The following is a 23566-nucleotide window of genomic DNA, read 5'->3' on the forward strand; positions in this document are numbered from 1 at the left end:
GCCATCACCGGCACAGCTGGACTTTGCCGAGCTGCCTCTCCACAGCCAGGACCCTGAGGCTCTGCCCTGGGAGGGGCTGGGATCTGGGCCGGAAAGCCACCTAGTCTCCAGACGAACAGGAAACTGGGTTGATTCTCACGTATGATAAATCCACACGCAGGCTTTCTAACTGCTTTTGCAGAAAGCAATGCCCATTCTGTGGGGACTGGCAAATCCAGATGTTTAGTCACATTGACTCAGCAGAATTTCTTCCTTGTTAAACCTCAGACCCGAGCAATCGAGCGCTGTCTGATGGCTGGCCCTCTCTGAGCAGGCGGGGAGGAAGTAGCTGCCAGGAAGTTGAAAGGTCACTGGGTTTCTCTTGGGTGTGAAGCTTTACCTGGAAAGCTTTTGGGTCCTCACAGCTGGGCTTGGAAAGCTCATTTCAATTCAGCTTTCCATGCAAAGTTGCCTGAGCAAGTGTCAGGCACAGAGAGGCTCTGATGCAGAGTGCACGTGACTGGGTCCTGCTAAGCTTGTTAGGGCAGAGTGCTGGGTTTGGCCTGAAGGTGTGGGTTAAAGTTCAGTTCCGCAGCTGACGGGCAGGAGACGCTAGCTTCCCAGGCCCAGCTCCTTTGTCACATCAGATCATGTCAATCATGGCATCGAAACCTTGTACAGCAGGGGCAGCTGGTCACCCTGCTGTTGACAGCATTGTGGGTCTCATGTCAGAAGGCCCTGGCTGATGTGGCCATTTGGGGAGTGGAAGTGGTAGCTGGAAGATCTTTCTCTGCGTCTCCATCTTTCTTATTACCACGCCTTTCAAATAAAGAAATCTATCAGAATAGAAAGATAAATCATGCAACCTGTAACCCCATGTCAGTAGGAGCAGCTATTTTATCACCAGCGAACACAGACTTTTTTTTCCCCAAGTACTTCCTCATCCAGGTTACTCAACACAGACTTGAAGAGGAGAAATAACAAACACGAAAAGGAATGCCACACGACGAGCCTGCCAGCCGCTGCGCACACGGCCTTGTCGGTCCCCCGGCAGCCGAGGCAGCGGCCACAGCACCGACAGGACAGACGCCTGGCAAGCCGTGGCAAGAGCCAGAGCTTCTCCGAGCCCCCACGAGGCTGCAAGGGCCTAAAGCTACCTGCCTCCTGAATGACCCGGGGCACAGCAAGGGCCGTCTCATCTCAGCAAGTGTGTTCTGGGGAAAATCCAAGACAAAAAAGGAAGAAACAGGACTCCACAGATGACAGTGCGCAGGAAATAAAACTGATACCTAAAACTTGCATTTCTGTGCACTAGTAATAGACAATCTGACAATAGAAAGATCTTCCATCCTCTGGGTCATTCCCCAAGTGGCCACAGTGTCTTAGAGCAGGGCTGATCCAAAGCCAGGAGCCAGGAGCTTCTTCCAGGTCTCCCACACAGGTGCAGGGTCCCAAGGCTTTGGGCCATCCTCGACTGCTTTCCCAGGCCACAGGCAGGGAGCTGGGTGGGAAATGGAGCAGCTGGGACATGAACTGGAGCCCACATAGGATACCAGCACGTGCAAGGTGAGAATTTAGCCACTGAGCCACCACACCAAGTCTTCTCTGTAACTCTGATTTTCATTTAGTTAAAAAAAATACATCTTTTCAAAAGTTACCAAAAGGAACAAAATATTTGGAATGTGTTTAGTGAAAGAGATGCAAAGCGTACATGTTCACAACTCCTGAGCCCTTCCTCAGTGGAATCACTCTGACGCGTTGGGCACTGGAGGAGGGGGACTCAGCATCGCTGCCAGGACAGGTCTCCCCACGCTGCTGGAGTCAGCATACTTCCTGTGGGACTCAGCAGGCTGATACAGACACTGAAAACACGACCCTAAAAGTTTATTTGAAAACAGAAAAAGATCTAAGAGAGCCGAAACGATGTTGGGAAAGAGGCCAAAGTCAGGAAACTTAACATTACTTGGTTTCCCAACTTACCATGAAGCATGAGCCATCCAGAGCGTGGCACTGGCCTGACCTCGGTGGTACCAGAACAGAAACAGAAGCGCAGTGGACATGGGGCGGGCTGGGTGAAGCCCCTGCCTCCCTTGGGGTTTAGGTCCACCTCCACTTCCCACCCAGCTTCCTGCTAAGACACACAGGAGGCAACTGCTGCCGTCCCTGCCATGCGTATGGGTGACCCTCCTAGGACCCTGACCCTGCTTTGAGTTGGCACAGTCCTGGCTGCTTGGGTGCCCCTCTCATCCTCTGACATTCTGCCTTTCAAATAAACAAGTGAAACTTGTTTAAAAATGCAGGAACATTCCCATTGGTGGTTGTTCGATAATTAGCAACTGTGGTGTCGAAGGCAACTTAGTGGGTTCTTTTCAAACGAACGTTGTTGAACAATTGGATCTCCACACATGAAACCATGAACTCGGGCCTCTCCCTACAGTCAAGGTGGGCTGCAGACATACATGTCAGAGCTGAGACTGTAAAACATCTACAAGAAAATATCTGAGAAAAAAAATATCTTTGTGGGCCCAGCATGGTGGCCTAGCAGCTAAAGTCCTCACCTTGAACGCTCTGGGATCCCATATAGGCACCGGTTCTAATCCTGGCAGTCCCACTTCCCATCCAGCTCCCTGCTTGTGGCCTGGGAAAGCAGTCGAGGACAGCCCAAGGCCTTGGGACCCTGCACCTACATAGGAGACCTGGAGGAAGTTCCTGGCCCCCAGCTTCGGATTGGCTCAGCTCCAACCACTGTGGCCACTTGAGGAGTGAATCATCGGACAGAAGATCTTCCTCTCTGTCTCTCCTCCTCTCTGTATATCTGACTTTGCAATAAAAATAAAATAAAAAGAATATCTTTGTAACTTGAGGGCTAACCAAGATTTTTTTGGTGGTGTCATCAGAAACATAAATTAGAATGAAAATGACAAATTTTTGTTCCTTATAAGACATATAAATATATAATTCATAAAAGATTTATTTATTTGAGTGTCAAAGTTAGAGAGAGAGACTTTCCATCCACTAGTTCACTCCCCAAATGGCTGCAATGGCTGAGGTTTGGCTAGGCCGGAGCCAGGAGCTTCTTCACGCTCTCCCATGTGAGTATAGAGGCCAGGGCCAGGGCTATCTTCTGCTGTTTCCAAAGCCGCTGGCAGGGAGCTGGAAGGGACGTGGAGCAGTTAGGACTTGGAGCAATACTCACATGGAGTGCCACTGCAGTATATGGAAGCTTTACCGGCAACGCCACAACACCAGCCCCTCCTCAAAAGACACTGAGAACATGAGACAAGCCACGATATGGGAGAAAATATTTGCAAATTGCATATGGATATAGAATTTGTATAAAAAGAAATTAAAATGTTTCTTTTCACCTACTTGAAAAAGCAACAGATGGGGGGGTGGGTTGAGATTTCATCAGCTGGTTCAGTCCCCAAATGCCTAACAGCAGCCAAGAATGATCGAGGCTGGAACCAGGAGCCAGGGACTCCAGCCAGGTCTCCCCCGCGGGTGGCAGGGCCCAAGCACCCAGACTGGCACCCGCTGCCCCACAGGCGGCATCAGCAGGAAGCTGCATGTGAAGAGGCATCTGACACAGGACACAGGTGTCCCATATAGCCACTTGGCCCACTGAGTCATAGCACCCACCCCAGAACGCGTACAACTCAGCAGTAAGACCAGCAACCCTAGTTCTTTCTTAGGAGACAAAAGGTGCAACTACACACGGCAGGTCCGAGGTTGCTGGCACTGTGAGCAGGAGCAGAGCTTGGCTCTGGAGCCCCAGGCCGTTGCCTGTCACGGATGAAGTGGGACAGACCCACTGTGACATAGGGAAGAGGTTAGGCCCAGGGCTGTGAGGGTTCAAGGCCAAGGGGCCGCATCTGCGGGGGAGTCTCAAGACGGTACGGCGAGACAAAGCAGTGTCAGCAGTGTCACGGCTGTGACCCGGCGTCCCTCTTCTTGCACAGTCACCAGGTGTACTCACAGGCCGCACCCCATGACCTCGCTAATCCCAACCCCTAAGCACTCAGCGAGATTAAGTGCTCAGCTTCCTAACTCCTGACCCCAAGGATTAAACCGCCTTCTGAGGGGACAAACTTCACCCAGCAGGCGCGAGGCAGCCTGGCAGGGGAACAAAGCCCGCGGGAACTGCCCAGTGTGTAAGCTATCTCGGTAAATCAGCACTTCTGGAAGGACTGCTCTGCAGCTGGGACACGACATTCTTTTATTTAATTCTTTATTTTAAGATTGATTTTTTACTTGGAATGTAGATTTATAGAAAGAAGGTGACAGGCAGAAAGAGAGACATCTCCCATCTACTGATTCACTCCCCAAATGGACGCAACAGCTGACGTTAAGCCAGTCTGAAGCCAGGGACCAGGATCCTCCTCTGGGTCTCCCACATGGGTGCAGGGTCCCCAGGCTTCGGCCCATCCTCTGCCACTTTCACAGGCCACAAGCAGGGAGCTGGAAGAGAAGTGCGACAGCTGGGACACAGAGCAGCGCCCTTATGAGATGCTGGGCCTTGCAGGGAGAGGATCAGCCTGCTAAGCCTCCACCCCCAACTCGCCATTATTACTTTTTAAATTTTTTCTTTTTAACTTTATTTTTTGGATACTAGGGAGTGGAAAGAGTGAAGGACCAAGGGAAAGTGGGTGATACCATTGTTTTCAAATTTCCTTTTTCTTCCTCCTGTATCTGGGGGAGGAGGGGAGATAACAGGATGAGCCACACCCAGCCCCCCAGTTGCCTCCATACCCGAGGATGGGAAAGGGCCACCCAATATCTTCTCAAGGTCCCAATGTGGAGCATGCTGCAAGGGGTCTGCCCAAGCAGCTTTAGTAGTTCTGAAGTGCTGTCGATCTCGCCGACCCAAAGGTAAGGAAATCCTTCCAAGGTCCATTGGCTGACATAGTCCACCTTAGAGTCTCCATTCACCCAGCTATTTGCTGCCAACACTTGGCTAGGGTAGTCGTCCCATTTATTCTGTCCTTCCTCTGTTATGGCACCAGGGTATGATGTCCACCACTCCGTCTAAGCCATTGAGGAGGCCCAGTTCTGATACATGCACTCCAAGGTCAGTCCATAAGATCCTAAATTCTCCCCATGGTTGGAGTTCTGAGTCCAGTGGTTTAGTCAGGAGGATCCCCAAAGAAACCTCATCTGAGGTGATCCCAGACCTGAGTTGTGTGTGTGCTTACCAGTATGGGGTCTGGCTCAATCCTTCATCCACATCAGCCTACGCACACACTGGCAGTTGCAATTGCTCGGTCAGTTTTATCTCCAGCCCTGTCTCTTACGTAAACCAATGGATGTTGCAACACAGCCCAACCCTGTCCACCACACACTCGGCCCTCACACATACCAATGGGAACTACAGCCTAGTCAGAGCAACCCCCAATAACCCCACTAGATCCGTTTCCAGCCCCGGTTCCTGGGCTTGCCAGTATGTGCAGCAGACTGGTCCAGTCTGTCTGTCTCACATCCCATTCAGTTCTTATGCACGTCAATGGGCATTGAAGCCTAGCTAAACCCAACCGACCCCACCATCCAGCCCACACTCATGCTGGCAGGTCTAGCCAGGTCTGCTCCCAGCCCTGGTTCTCATGCTCACCAGTGGGAGCAGTGGTCCAGCAGGAGAGCTCCCTGCAGCCCCCCTACTGGGTTCACACCCCTCCCCTTGGGTCTCCTGTGTGCTGATGGAAGCTGTGGCACAACCTGGCATGACCCACCTCACCCTGGGATATGCCAGCAGGTACTATAGCCTGGCCCAGCTTGGTCTGCACCAGGTTTCAGCTCATGCTGGTGGGTGCTTCAGCCTAGTCCCACCCAGTCAGTCCCCAGTACCAGCCCTAATGTGAACTGGCTGGTGTTGCAGCCCGACCTGTCCTGTCCAGCACCCTGTCCTGGTTCTTGGATCTGCCAATGGGTATTATGAACTGACCCAGCCTGGCCTGACCCCAGACCTGAGCCACACATATGCCAATAGGTACCATAACCTGGCCTCATCTCCAACACACTGTTATTGCATTAGGATGCCAATGTGATCCACCCTCCACGCTGGAAGCATATGGAGGTGAAAGCCGTTGTGTTCTCAGCTCCGCCAGAGAACAGGAGTGAGCAGCTCTGTGAAGAACAGCCACTAAGAACAGCTCTCCTCTGGGCTACTCGCAGAGAGCAGGGCTGGCCTGCAACATTGCACCCCATATGCTCTATGGAAGGTTCTAGAGACATGAACAAGGCACACAGCTGCCAACCTCAGACTTCAGGGTCAAGAAGGAGAAGGAGGCAGGAGTGGACAGTGACATGCCCCCTGCTAGGGACACACTGGGGAGACCCACACACACCCCCCATCTGGGAAACAAGGGGTGCCTGGACTGGCAGGGTCCAGGGGGCCAAAACAAGGGGAGCTTAGCTCCAGGCCTGGGCCTGGCTCAGAAAGGAACTGCAGGGTGCGGCATCCAGAATGAGACGGGGCCAGGACCAGTGGACAGAGGGCTGGGAGCTCTGCAGAAAAAGGAATCTCCCGCACACACACCATATACCACACATCATCCCAGCCCTGTCTAGTTGGACAATCTTTCAGATCCATGCTCAGCCAGAGGCCCTCATTCCCAGACATCAAACTGTGGAATGCTCTGGACACAACAAAAGCAAGGGGAGCCCTGAGCTGTGGCCTGTGGCATGAGCATGCCATGCCATGTCAGAGTATCATTCCCTGTCCTGGCCGCTCTCCGCTGACGTACCTGGGAAAGCAGTGGGTGATGGCCCGAGTGCCCGCGTCCCTGCACTCACACGGGGGACCCAGATGGAGTTTCTGGTTCCTGGCTTTGGCCCTGGCCCGGACCTGGCTATTGCAGCCATTTGGGAAGTAAGCAGGCTGGTTGATCAATTAGCTCTCTGTCTCTCCCCTTCAGACAAATAAATAAAATTTTTTTAAAAAAAATGTAAAAGCTATAACAGGACATTCCTATTACCCAAAGGGACGAGAGAGATGAGGACTAGAGACGGGGAGACGCTGACACCATAGCATCTGAGCTGCAAGGAAAATCCGCAGGCTGCTTCTGTATTTGGTACGCAGCTGGAGGGAGAGGCATTCTGGTACTTCACCTCACTTTGGAGGAGATCACGAGTGGGAGGAAGTCAGGGAACCTCTCCTTCCGAGCTGTATCCAAGCCCAGGTTGGCCACAGTGGGGAACTTTGGAGACAGCGCACGGAGGGCCCCAGCAGCAGACAACGCTATGTGGATACTGTGGGGCTCAGAAGCGAGAGAGAGAAAGAGAGAGGCTTTTATTAATCAGGGGAGAGTGACAGACTGCTCCCTGGTGGGAGACAGCCAGGGACCACTTCTTGGCAGGGTGACCCCATGAAGGAGATGGCTGCCCAGGGTTTACAGCACTGTGCTTTTATGCATCTTAGGCTCAGGGTATGGGAGAAGGCAGCAGCTCCCTGGTTTGCGCATGCTTGTCACCTACAGCACAGGGTATTATCAGGGCAAATGTTGATGTTATTGCACACTGAGGCACGGTCAGGGTGACTCAGCATTCCACATGTGCCTGGGTGGGAGTGTCGGCTTTGGCTTTGGCAGCATGGGGAGTCCCTTCTGCTGTGTCCAATTTAGAACTCCAGCCTTTGGCTTTAGGGTGTTGGTGGGCACTGTGTGGAGCTGGAAAGGAGTGCCTTAGGGGAGCAGAGTGAAACATTAGTGGGCAGTGGCTTACATTATTAGCCTTGGAAGAGTTGATTAAAAGATTAACTAGTGGGCCCGGCATGGTGGCCTAGTGGCTAAAGTCCTCACCTTGAACATGCCGGGATCCCATATGGGCACCGGTTCTAATCCCTTCAGCTCCGCTTGTCATCCAGCTCCCTGCTGTGGCCTGGGAAAGCAGTGGAGGACGGCCCAAGGCCTTGGGACCCTGCACCTGCGTGGGAGACCTGAGGAAGTTCCTGGCTCCTGGCTTCGGATCAGCACAGCAGCAGCTGTTGCGCTCACTTGGGGAGTGAATCATCGGACGGAGGATCTTCCTCTCTGTCTCTCCTCCTCTTTGTATATCCAACTTTGTAATAAAACAAATTTTTTTAAAATCTTAAAAAAAAAAAAAGAGTAACTAGTGAGGCTGGCACCATGGCTCAGTGGGCTGGTTCTCCACCTCAGGTGACAGCATCTGATATGGGTACCAATTTGTGTCCCAGCTGCCCCACTTCCCATCCAGCTCCCTGCCGTGGCCTGGGAAAGCATCAGAGGATGGTCCAAAGTCTTGGGACCCTGCACCTGCGTGGGAGACCTGGAAGAAGTTCCTGGCTTCAGATCAGCTTAGCTCCGGCTATTGCAGCCACTTTTGGGGGTGTCACTTCTGCTCTCTGAAAGAGGAGACCCTGACACTCAACGCCTTGTCCCCACAGCTGCCCGGCTGGGAAGATGCAAGAGCAGAATGAGCCCGGGAGCAGAATGATCCCCCTGCCCCCTGCCCACCATCAACAGCTTCAGACCAGGGACTGGTGCGATGGTTCAACTGGCGAATCCTCTGCAAGCACCAGCACCCCATGCAGCGCCACTTCATGTTCTAGCTGCTACACTTCCCATCCAGTTCCCTGTTTATGGTACGGGTGCAGGAGCTGTGGCAAGCATAGGAGCCGTAGTGGGGGCAAAGACCATGAGGGCACAGAGAACATGGTGGACATGGGGGCTGTGGTGGGCATGGGGATTGTGTTGGGAGCAGGAGCTGTGTTCAGAGAAGCAGCCGTGGTGGGCACTGGGGCCATGGTGGGAACAGGGAGCTGTGGTGGGCATGAGGGCCATAGTGGTCACAGGGGCCATGGTTGGCAGGGTGGCTGTGGTGCCTGTGGTGGAATCAGGGACCATCATGGTGATAGGGTGCATGATGGGCACCAGGGCTGTGGTGGGAGGAGTTGTGGTGGGCACTGAAGTTGTGATGGGCATGGAGGCCATGGTGGACATGGGGGCTGTGGCATGTTTAGGGACACAGTGGGTGAGAGGACCATAGTGGGTGTGAGACAGACAAGGGGCCATGATGGGCATGGGGATTGCAGTGGGAATAGTGTCCACGGTGGGCACAGGGTGGGTGCTGGGGCAGCGGTTGGCATGAGGCTCATGGTGGGCACAGGGACTGGGAACCCTTGCTACGCTATCCCCAGTCAGGGGTTCCAGCCTCTGAACAAATGTGCAGCAGGGGCCAGCAGCGTGAGGTGCTGGTTATGTCACTGAGGTTCTTATCAGAGAATCCGGGTTCGAGCCCCGGCTGAGGACAGCAGGTGTCACTGGTCCAAGTGTTTGGGTCCCCACGGCCATGTGGGAGACCTGGGTGCAGTTCCTGGCTCCAGGCTTCAGCCAGGCCTAGCCTTGGCTGCCATGGCCATGGTGGCATAAAACCCAAATCCACTTTTTTAAAAAAAGAAAAGTTAAAACTGAGCCCACGACCCCAGCGCGTCTGGAACACATCGTCTGCCCCTCGCGGAACCGCGTGCGCCCCCGGAGCCCGGCTGTGCGGGGAGGGAGTCGCGATCGACCCTCTGAGGGTGCAGAGCGCGGCTCCCCACGTCACCTGCCCGGCCGCGAGCGGAGTCCGGGGCCTGAGCACGAGCCCCTCAGGCGGCCGGCCCCGCGCCCCCTCACCCACCACAGCCCGGGGCCATCGATGTGCTCGGCTCTCCACTGATCCGGCCCCGCCGAGAGTGGGCGTGCCCGCTCGGCCTCAGGTGGTCTAACAGGCGCCGGAGAGAGCCAATGGCGTAGCGGTACAGTTCCGCCCCTGCTCCGGATTGGTTGGCGCCGGGCAGTCCTGGCTGAAGCCGCTGCAGCCCGGGAGGCCAGGGGGACCCGCCGGCGCCGCCCGAACCCCGCACGCCGCCGCTCCTCAGACTTGCTCTGCCCGCCGCCCCGCCGCCGCCATGGCCCAGTGAGTGCCTCGCCATGGCCACCGAGGAGCTGCACCGGGGCCGCGATCGCCTCGGGGCGCGGGCCCTGGCCGGGCGGCATCCCGGGGGCGCGGGCGGGCGAAAGCGCTGAGAACCGGGCCTGGCGCGCCGACACCCTTGTCTGGTTCTTCCTCCCAGGGCTGACATCGCGCTGATCGGACTGGCGGTCATGGGCCAGAACTTGATCCTGAACATGAATGACCACGGCTTCGTGGTGAGTGGCGGGGCTCGGGTCTCCTGCCCGCTGCCCGGGTCCCACGGCCCCCGGAGGGTGTGCGCACGCGAGCGCTGCAGGTGGCTGTGTCCAGCGGGAAGGGAGCCTGACCCTGGGCATCGCCAGCCAGAGGCCGAGGCCGGACCTGCTGAGCCTCAGTTCCCCGCGGGCTCCTGCCACCGAGGGCCGCCCTGGCCCTCCTGGCTGCTGGCAGGTGGCGTGGCCCCCTGCCTGCTCACTCCCCCTGTCTTTCCAGGTGTGCGCGTTTAACAGGACGGTCTCCAAAGTGGACGAGTTCCTGGCCAACGAGGCCAAGGGCACCAAGGTGATCGGTGCTCAGTCCCTGAAGGAGATGGTGTCCAGCCTGAAGCGGCCGCGTCGGATCATCCTACTGGTCAAGGCCGGCCAGGCCGTGGACGACTTCATCGAGAAGCTGGTGAGGCCCGCCCTGCCCTTGGCAGCTGCCTGCGAGCAGAGGGTTTTCCTTTTAGCTGTTTGATTCTTTCTCCCAAGTCGTTGACGTGACCTGCTCAGTTTTGAGGAAAGAACTGCCTAAATGTTGCACAGCCGCTACTTTGGTTGGCACTAATTTTATAACCGTCTCAGGATGCTGACTTTCAGGGCAGGGGACCCAGCTGGGCTCCCCACCCCGCATGCAGGCTGCTGCCGGAGGGGCCCTGGGAGCCGCAGGTGCTGCTGGAGACCTGGTGAAGTCTTTGGTTCTTGGCTTGCCCAGGGCCATAGTCCTGGGCATGGGAATTGGAGCTCCTTTCCCAAGGGAAAGCCTGGGAGCATAGCGGTCTTGCTGGGCGCCCGGCCTCTGCCAGGCAGGGTCGTCCCGTGGGGGCTGTGGACAGTACGGTCCTGCCCGTCATGCGGAGTGAATGTGCGAGGCCGAGAACACCCTGCTGTGAAACAGCTCTCAAAAGGCCCCGTAACTGGGTGTGGACGGCAGGAGACCCGCTCAGGGAGTTCCAGGAACTGCGTACTGCGACTCAGTTTTGTACTAGGCAATGTGCTGGCTTTCGGAATTGTAGACAGGCACATGGAGAGAGGGGAGCTGGGGGCAGCGATGGCTTCAGACCCGTCTAAAGGCACAGCTGCGGACCGGGGCAGGCTCCCCGTAGAGAAGAAAGGCAGTGACAGCAGCTGGAGGGAGGGCCTGGTCCGCCAGATGTGGAGTGCTGACGAAGGGGCTGAGAGTACCCGCGGAGTTAGCGAGCGGGGCACTGCCGCATTTCCAGTCAATGGGAAAGCAAGAACACGCCGAGCTTTCTGTGTGTGAGACGCCAGGAGCCTGTGACCAAGTGGACGCAAAATGGCAGGCTTTAGAAGATTGTATTTAGTTGAAAGGCAGACAGGGAGAGAGAAAGCAGGCCTTTCATTTGCTCTCCAAAGGCACGCACCGACCAGGGAAGCGCTGGACAGGAGCCAGGAGCCTCTTCCAGGTCTCCACATGGGTGTAGGGGCCCAAGACCTTGGGCCATCCCTGCTGCTTTCCCAGGCACAGTAGCAGGGACCTGGATGGGAAGTGGAGCAGTCTGGACTCAAAAGTGGCACCCCTGTGGCGCTGCAAGGCAGTTTAACCTGCTGTGCCACAAAACCGGCCCCAAAATGGCAGCTTCTTCTTCCGCGTGGGAAAATATTAAGTAACTTTAACCGTGAGCCTTGCAGGGGAAGGTGGAGCAATGGGCAACAGAGCCAGCCTGCTGGGTGTGCCAGGAAGTTCTCCCAGGACTGGCCTCTTCCTTTAAAGAATAAAAAAGATTTAGTATTTGCAGGGAGCTTTTCCATCCACTGGTTCACTCCTCACGGCTACAAAGGCCAGCGATGACCCGGGGCTCCACCCAGGTCCCTCCACGTGCTACAGGGGCTCCAGCCCTTGGGTCGTCTCTGCTCCAGCAGGTGCATTCACGGGAGCTGGATCGGAAGTGGAACAGCTGGGACTTGACCTGGTGTCCATACGGGATGCTGGTGCTGCGGATGGAGGCTTCCCAGCGCCAGCCCGGCCTCTTCCTCACTTGGGGGTGAAATAAAACCACGTGGCCTGTCGTGTTCTAGACAGGGCCTTTGCAAGCAGGGCTCTAACCCCAAGTAGGTGTCACATGATGACAGTATTAACTCCAGGAAGGTGTTATTTGTTTTACAAGGATACTTTAAAAACTTTATGGAAAAGTAGACTTAAAAGGTAAGCTTATTTTAATGCAAATAATGCACATCTAGGCCCAGCTTTTTCAGAACATGCATTCTGCAGTAATTTTTTTTTAATCCCTTGTGAAAAATCTTAGGTTACTGATGGGCATTCGTCCCTGTGGCCAGGAAGTGTGTAGGCACACTCTAGCCCCCACTCCTGCCAAGGAGAGAGCAAGGGACGGCTCCAGCCTGTGGGGCCCTGGAGAGGCAGCCCACACGTGAGCTCGCTCTCTCTCTCTCTCTCTCTCTCTCTCTCTCTCTCTCTCTCTCTCTCGTAAAGAATCTGTCAGCTATCTTGAAGTGGTTCACAGGAGTTGTCAGTTCTGGGCCGTTCTGGATTTGAGAGGCCTTCCCTTGTAAGCAGGCTGGATTCCCGAGGATTAAGCGTGTCACAAGGTTAGGGGATTAGTCGGCTTGGGCTCAGACTCCTGGGAGGAGCCACCTTGGTGAGAGCGCACAGTAGGGAGGTTTACAGGCCAAGCTCAGGCTCTGGTGGGAGGGTGTGGAGGCGGGACCTCACGGGTAACAGGATTGAGAGGGGCAGGAAGGGACCTTGGCCCCCGCATCCAGTCACTTCCCCAAGACCCCACCACTGTGAATGGGCTCACGCCTTTTTAATAACTGCTGCGGTTCTGCCATCTGCCAGTTTTGGGAACCAGATCCTATTCAATCCACAGCGAGTGGTATGTGCTTTCATTAGGCTGTGTGTGTGCCGTAGCCTGTGGCCCACCCTAATGCCAGCGTCTGGTTCCAGGTTCCGTTGCTGGACCCTGGGGACATCATCATTGACGGAGGAAACTCTGAATACAGGGACACCACGGTAAGTGGTACAGGCTCAAGTCCAGACATCACTCATGTGGCTGGAGGTGCTGGGCCTTGAGGGCTGAGTCCCAGGCGACTGACGCCCGCTGCGGGGGAGGCTCGCAGTTGCTCACCAGAAACAGAGGATCGGCTGTGGTGCTGCACGTTCACCGCCAGTGTGAGCCCGCTCAGTCCGTGCCCTCACTGCCAGCTGCGCCACGACTGGTCTTGTGTGCAGGTCTCGGGTGGCTGAGAGGTGCCGAGCAGTGGCCTGGCCCACTGCGCCAGCCCCACTCCCCTAACCCTAACCATGGGTCTGCCACACAAGGCCACTGCTTGGCTTTCTGACTGCCCTTTTGACGCAGGGTCCATAGCTCTAGGTGCCCACGAGTGTTGGGTTGTATCAGTGGAAGGACACCTCCTCCAGGAGCCTCGAATCACCTCCCTGAATGCGGACTGTCCCTCCCGCCCCCCAAGCCTCCTTCCTCCCGTAAGATTGTTTTTCTCTCCTTTAGAGGCGATGCCGAGACCTCAAGGCCAAGGGCATCTTGTTTGTGGGCAGTGGAGTCAGCGGCGGAGAGGAAGGGGCCCGGCACGGCCCGTCACTCATGCCCGGAGGGAACAAAGAGGCTTGGTAAGTCCTGGGGGCACCCGGTCTCCGCATGGGGGATGAGGCTAGAGGGGGAGCTGCTGGGGCTGTGTCTGTCTGCACCCCTGGAGTATGACAGATGCAGGAGTGAGTGTCTGGCTCAGTGTGACAGTACCCGCAGCCCAAATGCTAGGGCCCAGGTTCAGTCCCCAGCTCTGGCTCTTGATTCCAGCTGCCTGACTGTGCAGACCTTGGGGAATTGTAGGGTGGCGCTGGTAATCGGGTTTCTGATGCTCGCATGGGGAGCCCTGGGGTGTGTCCAGTTCCCAGCTACGGCCCAGCCCGGCCTGGCCATTGCAGCCATTTGGGGTGTGGCTGGCAAGTGGGAAATCTCTCTCTGCCTCTTAAATATAAATATTCAAGAAAAGTAGTTCTCAGGAGGAAAAAAAATGAAAGTTTTTTAAAGATACAGTTTGCTTTGGTGTTCTCCTGCACATATTCATGCATTTTCTGAAGCCCCCTGCCGGGGCGTCTGACTTCTGTGGCTCCGTGGGGCTGACGCAGGGGGTTCCAAGCAGCTGTGATGGAAACAGCCGGGATGGGGCCACGCGTGCGAGTGAGGGCGGCCTCTGGTCTGTGACATGTGCCCCACAGATAACTTTAGTAACTGTGAGTCATGGAAAACTCCAGCCTGGGACGGGGCAGAAAATGTGCACTTTGGGAAACCAGGCTTAGCGCCGCGTGCTGCGCTCCATGGCAGAGGAAGTGCCGGCCCCGCGAGGCCATGGACACTGCTGCTGCAAAGCCAGAGCCGAGCGGGCCCGTGTGGCCGCAGCTCCACATGAGTGGAAAGACACACGGGCGCCGACGGGGTCCTGCTGGGACTGTGGCAGGCGTGGGAGCTGCTGGGGAGAGAGGTGGGCAGCAGGGAAGGGCTAGGGAGAGTAACAAACACTTTGAGGGGGCCGCGGGGGTGGCGGTTTCCTGAGTTTCATTTCCCAGTGTTCTAGAAGCATGCGGGGGAGGAGTCCCTGCGGATGTCTCTTCCCGGGATGTGCGGGGACTCCTGCGGTGTGTTAACTCACACTCAGAGCCACCTTTCTGGGTGGCGGGGTGGACCGGGCAGCGGGTGAAGCTGTGGCTTGGGATGCCCGCGTCCAGTGGTGGACCGGGCAGCGGGTGAAGCTGTGGCTCGGGATGCCCGTGTCCAGTGGTCCAAGTCCTGGCTGTTCCGTTTACTTCACAAACATCACAAACGGCCAGGGCTGGACCAGACCGAGGCCAGGAGCCAGGACCTTGCGTCGCCTCCGTAAAAAGGTGGGTGGGGACCCATCGTTGCTGCCCCCTCGGGGGTGGAGCAGAAGTACCCTGGGGTGGCCTGCAGGTGTCGCAGGCGGCACCCTCAGTGCACAGTCAGCACCCACCGCTGTCTTCAGGCCTACTTGGCAAGGTTTTGAGTACAGGGGTAGTAGGGGGCAGGTGTCGTGGCCACAACAGCACCCTGCATTTGGGCCCATGTTCGAATCCTGGCTGTGCTGCTTCCAATCCACTGGCTCCCTGGAAAAGCAGCTGAAAGTGGCCTGACACCCTCCTGGGAGACCCGGGTGCCATGCCAGGCTCCTGCCTGTTAGGGCCATTTGGAGAGCAAACCAGTAGTTGGAAGATTCTTGCTCTCGCTTGGTTTTTTTCTCCCTTATTATTCTGCCTTAAAACAAGTAAAATAAATCTTTATACAAATGAGCATGACAGGAGAAGGCTCAATGTGAGCACGGCCTGGGGGTGGAAACGCGCCGAGGGGCCCCTCCCGCTCTGCCCGGCATCTCCCAGCTGCACCTGCCATGAGCGGCGGCCGTGGGGACACGGCCCACTCCCGAGCTCCCCCGTGCTTGCTGTGGGCAGCCAGGCTGCTCCCGAGGCTGCAAGGGCTCCTGGTGCTTGGGTGAGGCCTCCGCCCAGCCGCTCTGTGTCAGTCACAGCAGGTCTGTGGCCCCTGCCCTCAAGACGCTTAGGGGGCAGGCCGCTAGGCGAGCGGGGGACAGGGGCTTCGCTGAGGCCTCAGCTTCATCCCGGGCATACCCACTCCCGTAGAGGGCCAGCCCTTGAGGTGACCCACTGCTTCGTTCCACAGGCCACACATCAAGACCATCTTCCAGAGCATCGCGGCCAAGGTCGGGACCGGAGAACCCTGCTGTGACTGGGCAAGTTCTGGGCTCCGTCTTAAGGCTGGGCGCGACCTGGGCGTGGCAGAGTGACATGGCACAGAGCAGAGGCCACCTCGGTCGGCGGTCACTCCGTGAGATAAGGTCTCTTGAGCTGCTGGTGTAGCTGCTTCCTCAAGTGCATGCGTTGCCTTAGCCTCCTGTTCCTGAGCGTCACGAAGGCCTGAGCTGGGCACAGCAAGGAAAGGGTCGCTTAGCTCGCAGTTCGGGGGCGTCAAGGCCATAGCCCTGGCTTCGGGTCAACTGGGAAGGCCTCCGGGTGGATGCCACCACGTGGCTAGAGCATTTACCCTCAGAAGAAGTCACTCGGTGTCCTGCAGTGACCAGAGGGTTCCCAGCAGGCCCCTCCCTGTTAAAGGACCATCGCCTCCCACAATACCACATGGGGACCACACCTCCAATGCATGAACCCCTGGGGGACAGACCCTGTCCAGAGTACCTGGCCTTGGTTCTCAATGGACCCCTCCTAGCCTGGAGGTCGACACGCAAGTGTCCTCCGTCAGATTGTAGGAAAGAAAAAGGAAGAATGAGGTGACGTAAGGCTGTTTTTTAAGCCGTGTTATAACACAGCCCAAGTGAGAATGTCAAAATCGGCAGTGGAGTTTGCAGGCTGGGGTGCCAGGAAGGGGACATGGGCTGCAGCATGGCGGGCACGAGTGGGCAGGCCTGTCCCTGGTGGGGCCCTCCCTGAAGGAGACGGCGGCCGGGGCTTGTTCCCTGCCTCCTGTGCGGTCCCGAGTGACACGCCCTCCCATATCCCCACTTCAACCCTTGCACTGGGCTGGCACTTCTGGGTGACGCCAGCAAGCCACTTCCCCCTTGGGCTCCCAGTTCCTTATCTGGAAACCATGAGGGTTGGGCCGGCAGTCCCTAGGATTCCCCGTTCATCTTACACCATCAGTTCAGACACATTGCTAATGTCACTTGCAGGTGCCATAAAGGTGTGGGGGTGCAGACACGCTCTGCGTCTGCCACACCAGGGGGCGCCGCTGAGCTGAGTCGGCTGAGGGCGGGCAGGGCTGGAGCTGCTGGGCAGCAGAGGCTGGGGGAGGGACATCTCGTTCTGGTGTCAGGACTGCAGTGCGAGGGCAGCGACAGGACACTGTCGGGCCGACAAGGCAGCACCTGCCCTTGTGGAGCTTGCTCAGTCCAGGTCACTGAGGACGCTGCTTGGTTTGTTGTTGAAGCAGCCGGAAGGGAGCAGTGGAGAGGGGCTTGGTCCCCTGAGTGCAGGGCAGAGTGGCAGAGCAGCAGGCAACGCAGGCCAGTGGGAGGAGCCAGCAGAGACAGTGCCTGGGGGAAGGTGGGAAGAAGTGACTCACACAGGCTGCCTGGCAGGTGCGTCCCTGTCACAGAGCTGCGTGCACGGGGCTGCGCCCACGTTCTGCCCTCTGGGCCGATTCTGTGCCTGCCCCTTGCTTTCCTGTCACTGTCCTCTCAGCTTGTCCTGAGGGCCAGAGCTGCTCATCTGACAAGCACGTGAACCCCAAGGCTCACTGCGGAACGCCTCGGTGCGGGCTCGGTCACCTGGTGCAGGTGTGTCCTGGATGCCTGCCCGGGCCCAGGGCGAGCACCTTATCCATGGAGCAACCTTAGAGAAACCCATCTCTGAGCTTCCAGGGTGCAGGGACGGCCAGACCTCGGCTGTTTACTGTCCTGCAGTAACCACACAAACATTACCACACACATTTGTATGTTGAAAAATACCCAAGTGACTTAGTGAGCCAATGTACTTGAGCCTCCAATTTGGGGAAAGTGGTCAGGAAAAAAAAAAAGACTATTTGCTGGCAGGGCTGGAGATAGCGTTGGCTTAGCGTCAGCGAGGAGGGGAGCGCTCAGCTGTAGGTCCTCCCAGAGCTGGGGAGATTCTGAACAAACCTTTAGGGAATGTGCTGGAATTATTGCAGAAATAGCCTCCCACCGGGCTTGCGTTGGTTGCTGGAGGGTTTGTGTTTCAGAGATACCCTGCTGACATTGTGTTTGTTATTTCTGTGTGGGGAAGGGGCCTCAGCTGAGACGTGGGCGTCTGGCCCACCGTGGACCTGTCAGGGACACCATGTCCCCACTGAGCCTCTGCAACGACGTGTGTCTCCTGGCAGGTGGGCGAGGAGGGCGCCGGGCACTTTGTGAAGATGGTACACAATGGGATAGAGTATGGGGACATGCAGCTCATCTGTGAGGCCTACCACCTGATGAAGGACGTGCTGGGCATGGGGCATGACGAGATGGCACAGGTAAGTGCCCGGGCCCGCGGGGAGGCCGCCTGGCAGGAAGCTCCCAAGAGCCCCGGGTCTCCGCTGCCCCCTGCGGCCAGCCTGGCTTTGCATCAGGCACCTGTTGCTCGGCAGCCTGCATCTCGCCTAATCCTGCGGTCGTCCACATAAGGGCTGAGGGGCGCGCTATGTCCTACCACGCGGGACGGGCTTTTCCACACTCGGTCAATTAGGGAGATAGTGGGCCCTCAGGCAAGGTTCTTCCCTCTGTATTCGCCACTTGAATTCTCCCGTCAGCCTCGTGCTTTCCAGCCCTCCTGCCCAGCTGTCCATCTCCTCTCGTTCTCTGTGTGCTGGTCGCAGTAAGTGCAGGAGCCGCTGCTTCTGCCCCTAACTGCTTTAGCTCAGCAGGCGAAGCACGTGCTCACTGAGAGCTCGCAAAGGCACGTCCGGCCGCCAGGCCGTTTACTCAGTGCAGCCCTGCTGATGAGTGGCCTGGTCCTCTTTCCTGTCCTGCAGAATGTCAGATTCAGCTAGAGTGCTTCTGGGTGGGACAGCAGGGCACGTGGCCGCCAGCATGCGTCCTGTGGCTGTTGGGAGGCTCCTCGGCTGCGTCCGTCTGCCTCCTCCTGGCCTGTTAGACCCCGCTCTTGTTTCCTCACTTGCTCAGGGTGTCTTCCAGAACACACAGCAGCACTGTCACAGGAGCTGTGCTTTTCTCTTTTGGGGTTGCGTTCCGTTGGTTGACCCAGTACTTAACACATTCATTCCGTTTTCCCCGAGCTGGGGAGACAGCCCCTCATCATCTAATATCTAATGTGAAGCTGCTTGGTAATGACACGTATGAAAGAGGTGAATGGGACAGGGGGCTGTGGAGCAGGTAGGATGAAAGACTCCTGGGAGTGACCGAGGGTAGCCCCAAGACTCAGGGAGGAGAGCGGTTGTGGTGCTGAGCCAAGGTCAACATCAAGCAGAACCCCATCCCAGTTACCACAGGACCAGGTGGGCGTTCGGGGGCGGGAATGTGGACACCCAAGAGCCTGGGTGCTGCCCAAGCATCATGGGTGCTGGTGTGGATGCCGTAGGAGAGGACCGGGGACGGGCAGGTCCTGGGGCTTCCTCGCTCGCTGCATTTCCTGCGCTGTCCTCCCCACAGGCCTTCGAGGAGTGGAATAAGACAGAGCTGGACTCATTCCTGATTGAAATCACAGCCAACATCCTCAAGTTCAAAGACTCGGATGGCAAACAGCTGCTGCCAAAGATCCGGGACAGCGCAGGGCAGAAGGGCACTGGGAAGTGGACGGCCATCTCGGCCCTGGAGTACGGCGTCCCTGTCACCCTCATCGGTGCGTGCCATGTCGTGGGCATGTTGATCTTGCCTGTCAGGGGGACCGGTGCATACAGGATTCCCTCCGGATCTCAAATAAGTCTTTTTTTTTAAACACTCACCACCCTGGAATTGTGGCACCAGCTTCCCAGCCACGCTCTTGTATTAGTGAATGTCAAACTCTAATAAGGGGAGGGAAAGAAGAAAAAGTAGAAAAAAAAATAGAAAGAATGAGTTTGAGCAGATAAACAAAGCTGGAAGCTGGTACTTTAAGAGAGAGGACTCACGCGGGTGGGGCAAGGAGCCAAAGGCGGTGCCGGCAGGTGCCACGCTGCGAGGGGCTCTCTGAGAAAACACCCTCCCTCCCTGGTTTCCCGATTACTGTGCCCTCCCCTGTCGGGGACCGTGAGCTGAGGCCCAGGGGGAAGGGCAAGGGCGGCTCAGGGCCTCACTGAGTGCCCCAAGGGCAGGTGGCTGCTTCGTGCCAATCCAAGCAAGCAGGGAGCAGTTCCCCACTCCCGCCCAGACAGCATGCTCAGGACCTCGGCCCTTCCCACCAGGCCTGGGGGGCTCCTGTGGCTCCCCCGCTTCACCTGTGGTCCCTCATACACACGCTCCATTGCTGGGGGTGCCCTGCCAAGACAGCCCTGTTGGGCTTGCTCTCCTTCCCCAAAAGCACCGCCTCCCAGGGACCCTACTTCATTTTGTTGGAGGCGAAAAATGCTTAGAAATGTATTATTATTATTTTTTAAGACTTATTTTTATTTTTGAAAAGTCAGATATACAGAGAGGAGCAGAGACAGAGAGGAAGATCTTCCTTCCGATGAGTCATTCCCCAGGTGGCCACAATGGCTGGAGCTGAGCCGATCCAAAGTCAGGAGCCAGGAGCTTCTACGGGGTCTCCTATGCGGGTACAGGGTCCCAAGGCTTTAGACCGTCCGTCCTTGACGGCTTTCCCAGGCCACAGCAGGGAGCTGGATGGGAAGCAGGGCCACTGGGACACAAACCGGCAGCCATGTGGGATCCTGGTTGCACGCAAGGGAAGGACTTTAGCCACTAGGTTACCGTGCGGGGCCCCAGGGTAATGTATGCTAAGTCACCTAAGTGAGGAGTTTTGTAGCAGCGATCACGTTTGACGATAATGATTTACTCTTAAGACGCCATGTTGAAGGGACTTGTTCAGATGTGGAGGCTGTGAATCTGCAGAAGCCTTGCTGGACACCCGGGGCACTCCTGGGTGGCAGGGTCCCAGACTACAGGCGCTCCAGCTGATGGGCGCTTAGCGCCTCCACAGGCCCCATGGAGTCCCTCAAACTGGACCTGAGCTTGCTGACCTGGGCCAGTGCTGAGAAGCTTCGGAGCCCCGCAACTTTAGGTCCGATTTCGCTGCAACCTGCCCTTGGAAGTCCCCGTGGAGCTGTGGGCTCGCGTGCCTGTGTCACGTGGAGGCCCCACCTCCCGTTGGAGCTGAGCTGTCAGAGCCCTCGTGTGGAGCTTCTCCCCTAGGAGACATGCTGTGGCTAGGCTGGGCACTTGGGGCTCGTGGGGAGGTGGGGCAGTTCCCACCCTGCGTCCCGTCTATACCACATGTCCCCACAGGAGAAGCCGTGTTCGCACGGTGCCTGTCATCTCTGAAGGACGAGCGGACTCAGGCCAGCAGACTGCTGAAGGGACCCCCAAAGATGGCGTTTGGAGGGGACAAGGGGGCCTTCCTGGAGGACATTCGCAAGGTGGGGCCTGGGAAGCAGGCAGGGGGCAGGGCTGCAGGGACTGGGACACAGGCCAGCCCTCCCCCCTGCCCGAGGGACTGCAGCCCCCGTGCTTCTGTCCTCCCACGAATGAGGCCTGGATGGCCTGCGGGGCGGCCACCGGGCTGCCGTGACCCTGCTGTCTCCTGGCTCTGCCTAGGCCCTCTATGCTTCCAAGATCATCTCCTACGCCCAAGGCTTCATGCTGCTGAGGCAGGCGGCTGCGGAGTTCGGCTGGACCCTCAACTACGGCGGCATCGCCCTCATGTGGAGGGGCGGCTGTATCATCCGCAGGTGAGGGAGGGCAGCCGGGGTCACTGGGCCACGGGACTGGGGTCTCTGGAGTTGCCCGTGACAGTCCCACTGCTTCCAGTCCAGCTTCCTGCCAGTGCCCGTCTGGGAAGGCAGCCGGGGATGGGCTCTGCCTCCCTCCTGGGCGACCTGGATGGACTTGCTGGCTCCTGCCTGAACCCGGCCCAGACCTCGCTGTTACAGCCATCTGGGCAGTGAACCAGCAGGTTAACATCCTTCTGGTTCTCTCTCTCTCTCTGCCTTCCAATTAAATACAGTCTAAGAGGTGAGGAGGTGGGGGAGCTGGCATTGTGGCATAGCAATGCGCGTGGTATCCCATGGGATGCTAGTTCATGTCCTGGCTGCTCCACTTCTGACCCAGCTCCCTGCTGATGGCCTGGGAGAGCAGCAGAGGACGGGCCCAGTGTTTGGGCCCCTGCCACCCACGGGGAGACCAGGATGAGCTCCTGCCTGCCCAGCGCTGGCGTCGCAGCCAACCAGCAGGTGGAAGTATCAGTGGATGATTCCATCTTCAGAGTCCCTGACCTCTCGCCTTTGTGGCCGTTTCAGCGTGTTCCTGGGAAAGATAAAAGAAGCGTTTGACCGGAACCCGGAGCTTCAGAACCTGCTGCTGGATGACTTCTTCAAGTCGGCCGTGGAGAGCTGCCAGGTACATGGCCCATCGTGGGGCAAGGTGCCTTCCCGTGGGCTCTGCCTCCGTGGAAGCACGGCTGGGCTTGGAGCCGTGGGCGGGTCTCAGCAGAGCAGGGTGCTCAGCACAGCCTCACCCACCCCGTGCAGGCCTCCTGGCGGCGGACCGTAAGCACTGGCGTCCAGGCGGGCATCCCCATGCCCTGCTTCACCACCGCCCTCTCCTTCTACGATGGCTACAGGCACGAGCTTCTGCCTGCCAACCTCATCCAGGTGAGCAGGTGCTGCCTGCCCGCTGGGCGCCGAGGGCCCGGGCCCGGGCTGGGTCCTCACCGCCTCACTTGCTGTCTCGTAGGCTCAGCGGGATTACTTCGGGGCTCACACCTACGAACTCTTGGCCAAGCCAGGACAGTTCATCCACACCAACTGGACGGGCCACGGCGGCAGCGTGTCGTCCTCCTCCTACAACGCCTAGGCGGGGCCCTCCGCACCGCACACACTCCACGAGGCCCTCTCTCCTAGGTCTGCTCAGGTCTTAGCAAAGCAAGCGTCGTGAGAGACCCTCAGACAGGCAGCTCTGGGTACGGCAGCTCGGGGGAGCCGCCTGCCCCCTGCTCTTGCTTTGACTGCGTGTGTGACAGCAGCAGCTGTGGTCACCTCGGCCTGGCAGTGGCCAGCTCTAAGCACACCAAGGGGAGGGGACATCGGGTGGCATCAGGGTGGTGCCGACGCCCCTCTGTGCCCCACTCAATAAAAGCTACCTTGGGTTACGGCTTTTCTGCAAACTCATCATTGCCCTGACCCCGCTGGCACGAAGACTTGCTGTGGATGTGTAACATGAATTGGCTTTGTCCCGGCCTGGGAAGGCTCGGGGTAGGCAGTGTGGACGTGTCATCCCTCCCTTGGATGACAAGCCCGGAGATGTTCGCTTCCTCGGGGTGACTTAGACCCTTGGCCCGGCTTCCTCTCCCACACCCATCTCGCAGTGTTGGGGGTCTCGAGCAGCCCCGCCTGCTCCTTGCACAGGCTTGTCTCGGGCTGCTGTGTGTGGCCTGGGGTCGTGGGACTGGTTCCTCGGGCGGATCAACCTCAGGATGATTTTCTGGAATGTTCCAGAAAGCCCGCAGAGCAACCTGCGCACGGTGAGAGCAAACAGCCTCCATATTTTCGCAGCTGGAGGATCTGTGACCTCGGGCCTCCAGCTCTGCAGGGCGCAGGGCGGGCAAAGCTGGCTCCCTCCTGACCTCACCAGCTGCCGGAAGGACCCGAGATGCCGCTGGATGGGGTTCTTGCTGGATGAGGCAGACAGATGCTTCTAGAACTGGAAGCTTTCTGACAGGATATGAGTGGGAGATGAAGGGTGTCGTCAGCTGGGCTGCCCAGTTCCTCCCGCCTGCCCTGGGAAGCCGTGCG

The 23566-nt window shown here is 57.6% G+C and overlaps 1 protein-coding gene across 2 annotated transcripts; it reads left to right on the forward strand.

The window, feature by feature from the left end:
• Nucleotides 1–9808: 9808 nt before the first annotated feature.
• Nucleotides 9809–22923, forward strand: PGD (phosphogluconate dehydrogenase). 2 transcript variants are annotated; one of them, XM_040987892.1, is made up of 13 exons: nt 9810–9888; nt 10046–10121; nt 10378–10557; nt 13069–13134; nt 13631–13749; nt 15833–15902; nt 18023–18157; nt 19293–19482; nt 21063–21193; nt 21372–21505; nt 22073–22172; nt 22304–22426; nt 22509–22923. In XM_040987892.1, exons 1-13 carry the CDS (start codon nt 9881–9883, stop codon nt 22626–22628), a joined length of 1452 nt encoding a protein of 483 aa, XP_040843826.1. In that variant the 5' UTR covers nt 9810–9880; the 3' UTR covers nt 22629–22923. The 2 variants fall into 2 exon arrangements, with proteins under 2 accessions (XP_040843828.1, XP_040843826.1); XM_040987894.1 differs by lacking the exon at nt 13069–13134 and having other exon boundaries at nt 9809–9888.
• The last annotated feature ends 643 nt before the right edge of the window (nt 22924–23566 follow it).

This window comes from Ochotona curzoniae, unplaced genomic scaffold (assembly GCF_017591425.1).
Source record: "Ochotona curzoniae isolate NIBS_2020 unplaced genomic scaffold, NIBS_Ocur_1.0 contig_4792, whole genome shotgun sequence".
NCBI lineage: Eukaryota > Metazoa > Chordata > Mammalia > Lagomorpha > Ochotonidae > Ochotona > Ochotona curzoniae.

Coding starts and splice junctions, on each gene's coding strand:
- PGD (XM_040987892.1), top strand. Junction 10,558..13,068: donor ACGACTTCATCGAGAAGCTG/GTGAGGCCCGCC, acceptor GTCTGGTTCCAG/GTTCCGTTGCTGGACCCTGG. Junction 15,903..18,022: donor GAGAACCCTGCTGTGACTGG/GCAAGTTCTGGG, acceptor GTCTCCTGGCAG/GTGGGCGAGGAGGGCGCCGG.